The following is a 10,823-nucleotide window of genomic DNA, read 5'->3' on the forward strand; positions in this document are numbered from 1 at the left end:
TTTTAGCCTACTAACATGAAAAACTGGATGTACTCTACATCCCTCAGGTAAGGCTAATTTGTAAGCAAGTTCTCCAATCCTCTTAAGTATTGTGAATGGTCCACAATACCTAGGAGACAACTTCCAACATTTACCTGTTTTTAGAGATTCTGAAGATTCAGGTACCTTAAGGTAGACTTTCTCATTTACTTCAAACTCCAACTTTCTACGGTGGGGGTTTGCATAACTTCGTGCTCTATCTTGAGCTCTTCTTATGCTATCTTTAGCTAACTTAAGCATTTGATTCATATCCTCAAGAAAGTCTTTGGCTGCTTGAACCTTCTCCTTTTCAAGTCCCACTGTCATTGGGGCTCTAGGTTGAAATCCATACATCATCATGAATGGACTGAAACCTGTAGCTGAATGTTTGGCACTGTTATATGCAAATTCTAATATGGGCAAACACTATTCCCAATTAGTTTGCCGTTTACTTACATATGCTCGAAGCATATCCTCAATGATTTGATTGAACCTTGTAGTTTGACCATCACTCTGTGGATTGATCCGTGATGCTCATATTCAATGAAGTTTCCAACCTCTTGAACACAGCCCTCCAAAAATGGCTGTTAAATTTGCTATCCTGGTCACTAACAATACCGGCTGGTAGCCCATACAATCTATAGATATGCTCCACAAATAGCCTAGCTAATTCTGGAGTTTTAACATCTTCATTGGCAGGAATAAAATGAGTCATCTTGGTCAACCGATCCACAATTACCCACACAGAGTTGTGCCCCCTCTGTGTCCTAGGTAGTCCCACAATGAAATCCATGGAGATGCTTTCCCATTTGCCAAATGGAATCTCCAATGGGTGTAGGAGACCTCCTACCTTAAGGTGTTCAACCTTATTGACTTGGCATTTTTGGCACTTCAATACATAATCTTGGACGTCCTTACCTATTCCATGCCAAAAGAATTGTCTTTTCAGAAGCACATATGTCTTATGAATTCCCGGGTGTCTAGCACTCGGATTATCATGACATTCAAAAAGGATTTGGCGCCTAATGTCATTATCATCTGGGACACATACTCTACCCTTGTAGAGTAGGTAGCCATCTTCAATAGTATATTTTCTCCACTTGAGTCCTTTATCACCAACCTGTGGTGTGTCGCCATTTCCATGCGACTCCTCAGTGAAAGCCTCTCGATTAGTTGGATCCCTGTTTTTAATTGCTTTCCATATTTCAGAGAAGTGAGGATCAAATTCACATTTCCCTTTTAAGGACTCTAGGAAATCATTCTGAAATTGAGTAAAACTCAATTCATTAACAATTGGCATTCGGCTAAGAGAGTCTGCTACCACATTAAACTTCCCTTTCCTATATGTCAATTGTATATCAAACTCTTGCATTAACTCAGCCCATCTAGCTTTTCTACCTTTAAGCTCTGGCTGATTACAAATCCATTTAATGCTTTCTTGATCAAAGATGATCTCAAATTTTGCACCATATAAATAGTGTCTCCACTTCTTTAAAGCATAGACTATAGCATATAGTTCCTTCTCATATGCCGAGTAATTCCGTTGGGCATGATCTAGCTTTTTGCTTTCAAAAGCTACTAGTCGACCTTTTTGTATAAGTACTGTCCCAACAGCAAAATCACTGGCATCTGTCTCAACCACGAATGGTTCATTGGGATCCGCCGCTATAGCTAGAAGGTGCTTCCCTTCCCATATGAAGGTGCTTCCCTTCCCCTTAAGCTGGTCCATCATCAGAACAGCAATCTTAGCATAATCTTGGATGAATCTCCTATAAAATCCTGACAAACCTAAGAATATCTGTAATTCTTCTAGATTTGTAGGATGTGGCCATTCCAATATGGCCCTTACTTTGTTAGGGTCCATATGAACCCCTTCTTGGGATATTATATGTCCCAAGTATTTCACTTCTTTTGCAAAGAATTCACACTTGGATTCTTTTGCAAAGAGTGAATTATCTCTAAGCAGTTGGAACACTTTTTGCAAATGTTCCAAATGATTTTTTCTGGTTTTACTATAAATAAGGATATCGTCTAAAAATACTACAGCAAATTTCCCTAGATATGGCCGTAAGACACTATTCATAAGTGTCATGAAAGTTGCTGGAGCATTTGTTAATCCGAATGGCATTACTTTAAATTGATAATGCCCATGCCTAGTACGAAATGATGTCTTAGGGACATCTTCTTCCCTAATTCGTACTTGATGATATCCTGATCTTAAATCAATTTTAGTAAAGTATTTTGCCCCTTGCAATTGATCAAAGAGCTCATCAATGCGAGGCATAGGATACTTATTTTTTATGGTGATTTTATTTAATGCTCGGTAATCTATGCATAAACGCATAGTACCATCTTTTTTCTTTACCAGTAAAACTAGTGCAGACCAAGGTGAACTACTTGTTTGGATTTGGCCTTTTTTAAGATATTCTGTTAACTGTCTTTCGACCTCATGTTCCTCCATTTGACTAAGCCTATATGGGGGTTTACAAACAAGGGTAGATCCAAGAATTTAATCTATTTTATGATCTACTTCTCTCTCAGTAAACCATCAGGTAAATCAGACGAAAAAACATCTTTAAATTCAAACATTAAATCTTTGAAAGAAGATTTATGCTTTTTAACATTATCAAAAACAACATTACTTCTTTCCGATGCAAAAGACATAAAATCACCAATAAAAGCAACTTCACAAAGATATACCTCGCATTCTTCTCAGTGTAGTAGTCGTTCCAATTCCATCGAACAAATAAGAGGAGAGTTAGGCACATCATGTTCTCCTTGAATCTGAAATACTCTACCCTCTTTTTCAAATATAATGGAGTTATTAAGATAACTCCTCTGTAAGCTATGCCCAAGACTATACAGCCATTCTCGACCAAGCACTACATCTGTTCAATCGAGATGCATGATTTGGAAATCCAAGGCATCCTGATAGCGTTGAATATCCATCTCTATACCATATATCATGGTGTCCCAAACTTTTTTATCAGTGCCCTTCGCCAAAGAGACCACATATTTATGGGCACTGGGACTCTCAGGCAATTTTAATTTCTTAACTAATGAGTAGTTTAAGAAATTATGTGTTGCACTATCATTGACCATCACTCTTACTCTTTGTCCCTTAATTTTTCCATGCATTCTCATCAAATCATGAGGACCAAATGTGCACTGCCACATTGCTGATGATAGACAGCACATGTGGGTGCTATCCTCATGATAGACCTCTACCTCAGTGTACTTTTCAATACCATTAAGCGGTAACACTTGCACTGCATGCACTTGTTTTTGTGGAGTTCTATTTGGGGCTTTAGCTCCCGCTGGTTTATTTTTAGGACAGTTCCAAGCAGCATGGTCTTTGCCCAGACATTTGAAGCAAATATTTTCTTGCTTGGCCCTTTCATAATCCTCTTTCTTCAAGAGAGGATAATTTTGTGTATGAGGTTTCTTAGGTGGTGCCTGAGGAACCTCCTTCTTAAAGTGCCCCTTCCTTTTCAAATTGGAAAATTTATTGAACTTTGGAAAAAACCTGTTTGCTTCGAAGTTCCAATTATGAATTTCCGCATCGTATCATCATATATTTGGGCATACTTAATGGCTTCCTCAAAGGTTTTTGGAGAATTTCTTTCACCTCAACCTTATAAGTGTCTTTGAGACCTCTCATGAAACCCCTTATCTTTTGGAATTCATCAATTCCCTTCAACTTAAGGACTGCCTCCCTATAATTTGCTATGTACTAGACTAGAGTGTTTTACCCATAGTGCAATTGTCCCAAGCCTCCCACGCTCTTTCTAATTCATTTTCCGGTAAAAACTCTTTTAGGAAGGCTTGTTCAAACTCAGTCCAATATCTATGAATTTTATCACTCTCCCTGAGGCTCATCCACCATTTATAGGCTTTATTTCCAAGGGAAAGACTTGCTTCCACGACTTGATTTTCAGGAGGTGTAATCCTGAGTCGATGAAAGTCTTGCCATTTTTGCAAGAACGTATTAATCGCATCTTCATTATGCTCCTTTTCTTCCCCATTGAAAATTGGCGGTTTTAAGTCCTTAAGGATGTTTGAGGTTTCTCTAAGTCAAGAGGTAGACCTCTCAACTTGATTAGGAGGAATCGGTGATTTTTCAGTAATAGATACCGATTGAGAATCGGCTATTTTAGTTATAGCTTCAGCTAGGGTTTTTAATGTTTCACTGATAACCCCTAACTGTGTTTCTATATTTTGCGTTCGAGTTTCAAGTTTAGTGAATCCCGCATACGGAATTCCATAATCACCATAATCTATATCCTCCATTTCTACATTATCCTCTTGAGTTTCAGTTTGTACCTCCTCATGTATTTGCTTTTCCCTTTCTAGCCCTTTCCTCGGCCCCCCTAATCATACTCTCCCTTTCTGGAGTTGACATTTTAAAAATGTATATTTTCCAGAAAATGTAAAGCAAAGCGCTTTATGTGAGAGAGAAAAATATGATGCCCACTTCCCTGGTATTTGTTCGATGGTCTTGAATTCGTCTTCGCGCTTTCTTCGATCCACGATTCTTCAATCCCGCTTCTTCCATTTCCCTCGATGTAGAAATTCTAAATCTTCGATGCCTTCTTCTTCTTTCAATTTGGCGAGGCTAAGGAGTTTTGGAAGAAGAGGAGGGTGAAAAGACTTTGAAAAGAGAGGAGGGCTTTAGACTTTAGAAAGGGGTATAAAGAGAAAGGTGAGATTTTTTAAATTTTTTTAAAATAAAGAGCCTTTGAATGATGTGACCTTCTCAAAACTCTGGCAGAGCTACAAAATGAAGACGATAAATGGACGAAACTATGGGCAGAGTCTTCTATCAAGTCGCTGAAGCTGCTGTGCAGGAGTTTTTTTTTTAAAACTACAAGAAGCTCTAAGAGAGAACACGCACCGCAGTGAGAGGTAAGAAGGAGATTAAAGGAGGTAGTCTCTATGCCATCGCAGTGAGAGGTAAGAAGGAGGTTAAAGGAGGTAGTCTCTGCACCGTCGCTTAGAACAAGAGGCTCTATGTAGTCCTCTGGAGCTTTAACTCATGAGAGAGAGCATGCACTGCGTGGTCTTCCAACCCATTCTAGTCTTTGCACCGTCGCTCAGAACAAACGGTTCTAACTCTGATTCCGCAAGAATGATGACGGCGATCAGCTTCCTCATGGCAATTACTTCAATCTCGTTTCAAGTCGTTTGGTTGCGTCGTTGCAACAACTGATAGCCGCACGGCTCTCCACCGAAAGATCAAAAGTGCTCTTATTCTATGCCACACAAAATTATGCTTCGCAAAGCGTGCGGCCATCCATTTTGGCCATCAGCTGAGCGTCAATTCTTCATCAATTACGAATCTCAACTTGGCTCTAGTACTAATTTGACACCACCGTAAAGAGGGCCCAATTTGAATTCTCCACCTAGCCACGACTTTCTAGAGTGCTCCCTCTTCCTTGTTGCCCTCGACTCCCTTGTTTCTTCTCTTTCCTTTTTTGGAGCCTCTCTCTGGAAGCCTCCCCTGAACCCAGTGCATGCCATGTGGTCTTCCTATAATGCCAAGTGTCATTTCTAAGGTCCTCACCCTTTTAACCCCTCTTGGCATCCCTCTTAATGCTAGATCTAGTTTGCCTAGGCATTAATTTGTGTGTCCATCGTTGCACTATCAAGCCCTCTAGCTTCCCGCCTTATACCATGGTCGCACAGTATTATAGTTGACGTAACAAACAATTTGTTGATGACACTAATTTAACACCCCAGAACGACATCTAATCGGTAGAAGGAGGCGACTCAAGGATGAAGGACGGATCCCACAATTGAATAGAGAGAGAGGATGATTTGTAATAGTTTGAGTGCCGTTTTGAACTACTTCAGTTGCCATTTTTGGTTTTTCAAAGAGAAGACCATACATCCATTACGGAGGAAACGGATGCTCATGACGTTCAGACTCTTCCTCATCTAGAAATTACAAACCCACCCTCCCAAAAAAACTACCAGAGGCCGTGGGCCATGGATATAGCCAATGACCGCACAAGAGCAAAGCCATTTTGTCATTTTGTTTAGCATACCATTGTGAACTTTTATTGTGGGGAACTTACCTTTACTTTCATCTTGTCAAATACTTGCTTCATCTTTTTCGAGTGTTCCGGTACCTTTGGGAGCATCCATTTCTTCTTGCTCTAGGATCTGGAAGATCTTTTTTGATCGGGGGGTAAGCATCTCCCAGGTTGTTTGCTTTGGGACTGGAGGGGCTTTAAAAAGGCTTCTGCTTCCTCCCTGGACAACGCTATCATAGGATTCCCTCGCTGGCACTTCTAGCACAAGCTTCCCTTTTGTGTATTCTAGTGCGTGACGGAGGACTTGGGGGCTCCATTGGCTAGGCGACTCTGACTAGGTGTTGAAAACGTATGAACCATTGTTGCACTTTGTATTCTGCTCTCAATTGTAAGAATGAGTGAATGTAAGTGCAAATCATTCATTCACATTCTCCTAAAGGGATATAAAATATTCTTTCAAATGAAAGTGTAAGAATGAGTGAATGTAAATGGAAATCATTCATTCACATTCTATGGAAAGAATATTCAATATTCATTCAAAAGAAAGTGTAAGAATGTTAAAAATTTTAATTAATTCAAACAAAGAAGTAACAATTTTAATTCAAACAAAGAATTAACAATTATAATTCACTTTCAAAGGAAAACTTTAGACACTCTCGCCAAGTAAAAAGACTAAAACAACAAACACCTCAATAAGACAAGCAAACCCACGCTAAGAATTCAAACAAGACCCACAATCACAACTCATATAGGAGACCTAAGGCTCTCAACAAGCAAACAAACACACAAAAACAACTCACAAAAGGGATCTTAGGCACTCAACAAAGAGACCCTTGAGCTCCCACATACAAAAACAAATCCATTTTTATTCGGACCTTCCAGATTGTTTTGCAACCTTAGAGGGTCTTCCTTCTTTACTTTTCCTTCTTTGATCTCTTCTGCTAGGCTATAGAACCAAGCATGAGATACATTGAAATGGTGTGTAGCTAGCTTAAATAGAAGAATAGAAGAAAGTATTCGGACTTATACATGTTTATTTGATAAAAGTATTCGTACGAATACTTATTTGTACGAATACGTTTGGATGACGTATCGATTTATTAAAAAAATGTGGCATGTTAGTGTTTTTTTGCCCAACTTTGACCAAAACTAAGAAAGTTTTTTGGTGCGGCCTTGAACTTTATTGAGAGTATTCTGAGAGCATCAACCTTGACCGTACTTCCTTGTAGTTCCCGAATGTCACTTTCGTCTAAATGTAAGGTGAATTTAAGGAGTGGAGGGGCAAGATTCGGACTATCTTCAGTTCCTTGCATGTCAACATCAACATGACTATTAGTGTCCACAGCATGGTTGTTCACGAGTCCCTATGCCCCTGGACCTCCGTGACTAGTTCCATTCCCTTTAGCTGAACTAGCAGAGACCCTATCTCCTCCGCCATTGCTAGTAGAGGCCATTATAGTCTTGAGGAGTCTCACATGCTTTGAGGGTTGATGCGAGTCTTTTCCCATCAGTTGAGGATTGAGACAAGGAGGGCGACAGGTACACCTAGAGAGCAACATGGATTTGTAAGATTATGCATGCTAGACAAGGTCAAGACAAATGACATTTTCTATTTATCTGCTCAGCCTACTATGAGATCCGAGGATGGTACCACTGCCCCTTATAGGAGGGGCATGTTTTTGGCCCACTTTCATGCTTGGTCCACTTCCATGATCAGGTCTGCATTGGGCTCTATCTGCTTGGTCCACTTCCATGATCAGGTCTGCATTGGGCTCTATCTGCTTGAAATGCAACGACACAGAGATATGCTACTGCGATAGATCAGAGAGCAGCAGTAGAAGGCTACTGAGGCAGATTGAGCACATGACATGTCACAGATTACTATGCATTTGAGTCGGCTCCAGGATACAGTGGGGTGAAGGAGGAGGAGATAGCTGATATGAGGGTAGTATGGATCAATAGAGAGGGCTGACACGACTCTCTCGAGCAAGGGGCACAGAGACCTAACCCGACATGAAGAGGGATCAGAACACATACCATCGAGGTCTGGCCTATCTTAGTCCTCCTCAAAGGGCCCTAGCCTCTACCCTTTGCTTTTGGCCCTTAAGGCTTGTATGCGTTTTTTTTGCTTGGTGTACTTTGTTGCATAGGCCCCTGAGGCCTCCCAAGGATGTTCTCTCTCTCTCTCTCTCTCTCTGGGCCAATCATGTAGTGGTTGGAGGTGAAGTGGGCGGCCAGACACAAAGGTTTTGTGTTAGTCTCCGGGTCCTTCTTATTTCACAAACTAGGATGACAACCCATCGCACCACCTCTTGGAGGATGGTTGGCTGCTAGCGGGTGGTGTGAACCCAACCTTAGGGTCATTCCTTTTGTGATGCTCTCCTTATGCAAGAAGAACAAGATTCCATGACTGCAAAAGAGGAAGGGAAGATTAGGTTGTGGGTTCACACCACCTGTTGGCCATCCTCTAAAAGAGTAGTGTGAAGGGTTGTCATCCTAGTTGGCCCAATAAGAGGCACGGTGACACAAAAGATTTGTGGCTCGATGCATGCCTTCAATTTTCCTCATGCTATGGCTATTACCCTCACACCTGTGCTCAAGTTTAGAGAGGATGACATGAAGGCCGCGCATTCCGTAGCCAACTCCTAGAGCTGCTACATCTCCTCCAAGCACACGTTGTGGCTCATTCCATCTCCTCCAACTGCTACACCAATCACACGTTGGTGACATAAATTTGTAGTGCGAGCACAACCAGCTCGAGCCAGATGACGGTGGCGGGGCCACCACACATCCTCCAATATGTGCTCTTCCATGTGCCTTATAGACTTTAGAGCTCCTGGTCTGTGGCAAGCTGCAACTATTTGTCTCTGTAGAGCTCCTTGTCTGTGCATTTTGTAAGCTTTGCTTGTGTTTTCTGAGCTTGTGTTGAGGGTGGCTATGGCGGTGAGGCTTGCATTGCGAGGATCTACAGCCCAGCGTAGCCTCTCCCACCTCTCCCCCTTCTTCATCCGTCGCTCTTCTTCTTCTTCCTCCTCCCGCCTCGTTGCTGATCGCATCGTCGACCTCACCGCCATCGACGTCGATGGCATCCGTCACCCCGTCCGTGGCCTCTCTGACCATACCCTCCTCCGTGCCCTCACCAATCATCGCCTCATCGACCCTGCTTCCCATCGCCTCGAAGACATCTACGCTTGCACCGGTGAATGCCGCGTCATGGTCGCTACCGAGTGGCTCGAGAAGTTGCCCCCCCGCTCCGAGGAGGAGTACGATGTCCTCTACCAGGCCAGTGAGAAGAAGAAAGTGGACGTGCACGAGCGGCTGGCCTGCCAGATCGTGCTTGCGACGGGGCTTCGAGGGATGGTCGTCGCGGTTCCCGAACCCAAAGCTTGGGACATCCCGTAACCGGCAAGAGGAGATGAGTGCAATTGGATAAAGTGCTAATCTCGCTTGCTTGCTTTCTATTACCGTAGAGACGGATTGTAGGACAATTGTCGGAGATTATTAAATTTTTGAATACTTGGTCATGGGCGTTCTTATGCTCGGCTCCTGCAATGCTTTAAGTGTAGAACATGCTTGGGGTTTGAAGAATAAAAGAACCCTTTTCAAATTGTGGCCATGCTTCGATATAAAACATGCCTGGGGGAGAGGACACCCTTTGAAATTCTTATCTGGCCAACGCTCTTTTATGGTAATGCAGAGTTCTATATTCGAATCTTTCTATTCGATTCCCTGGTGAACGTAAGTGAAGATTGTGTAAAAGATGGTCTTGGCAGCATTTGCATGCCTGCTGCCCTGTTTATGTAAGGTCCTTCGATTGAATTAGTTCCCCGAATGGCCACATACCAGGGAAATTATTCCTCTTCGTGTCCTTTAACAAATCTCTCTCCATCTCATTATTCATTCCACTGTCATGGGACCAGTCCAGCTCTTGAAGTTGGAATTGCTATGTGATCAAGCACAGTGGCACACAAGGGAGATACTGCCTTGGTGCTCGTTAACCTGCAAACGACCAGACAATTCTATGTGGAGAAACTGCCAAACAGGGTTGAAATCTTGGAAACACCACACATACCTCGTCATTTGCCATACAGACACAGATGCTGGAATTTGCAGTCAATTCTGTTATAGTCGCTTTTATTCGATCTACATCAACATCCTGTTTAGATGCCAAAGAAAAGTACAAACAGGAGGGGGAATGAGGGGCTGCCTCTTTGGTTCTCAAGACCCTATGTGAGAAAGTTAAAGGAGTCAGGTGGATGCCTTCCGATATGTCTAGAAAAAAGTATCGGAGGAAGAATTGCAAAGCTTTGTTTTTAGCCGCGTGTTATGTCCCACACAATGAATGTCTCTAACTACAAACGAGATGGAGTGAGCCATCTCTGACTTGGGAGGAGATGCAGGTGCCTTTCAGAGAGATGGGATGTCATGATAATGGGAGGTTGCAATGCCAGAACTGCCAATGGGCAAGTTGGGAAGGAAGTGCAGAGGAGGATAATGACCTTGTATGGCACCCTTCTTCTTCTTTATATGGTCACAGTTTTTCAATTCTTCTCTGGTATTCTTGTGTTGTGGACGTACAAATATAAGATTAGGAATAAGGTGAGCTGCATATTTAACATGTTCAAGGTAAATCTCCTTCTTAGTCTACCTACATTCAGGTGGTTTTATATCATTACATCAGCAAAGGGGCCATAAACACAGTTAAATCTAAATCAGAAGTATCGAGGCCATGTAGGGTTGTGGCAGCAGCAAAATGAAATGAAGAGGGGG

At 42.2% G+C, this 10,823-nt stretch overlaps 1 protein-coding gene across 1 annotated transcript; it reads left to right on the plus strand.

Moving 5' to 3' along the window:
- The first annotated feature begins 8,831 nt into the window (after nucleotides 1-8,831).
- Nucleotides 8,832-9,771, plus strand: LOC147903755 (2Fe-2S ferredoxin-like superfamily protein). Its single transcript, XM_087372815.1, has one exon. The coding sequence runs from the start codon at nucleotides 8,991-8,993 to the stop codon at nucleotides 9,453-9,455; it is 465 nt and encodes a 154-aa protein (XP_087228941.1). The 5' UTR covers nucleotides 8,832-8,990; the 3' UTR covers nucleotides 9,456-9,771.
- The last annotated feature ends 1,052 nt before the right edge of the window (nucleotides 9,772-10,823 follow it).

Source organism: Dipteris shenzhenensis, chromosome 3 (genome assembly GCF_047967505.1).
Source record: "Dipteris shenzhenensis isolate YYH24624 ecotype China chromosome 3, Dip_SZ_1.0, whole genome shotgun sequence".
NCBI lineage: Eukaryota > Viridiplantae > Streptophyta > Polypodiopsida > Gleicheniales > Dipteridaceae > Dipteris > Dipteris shenzhenensis.

What these genes read in the sequence shown, in the direction of transcription:
- LOC147903755 (XM_087372815.1), top strand. Translation starts at nt 8,991, where the DNA reads ATGGCGGTGAGGCTTGCATTGCGAGGATCTACAGCCCAGCGTAGCCTC.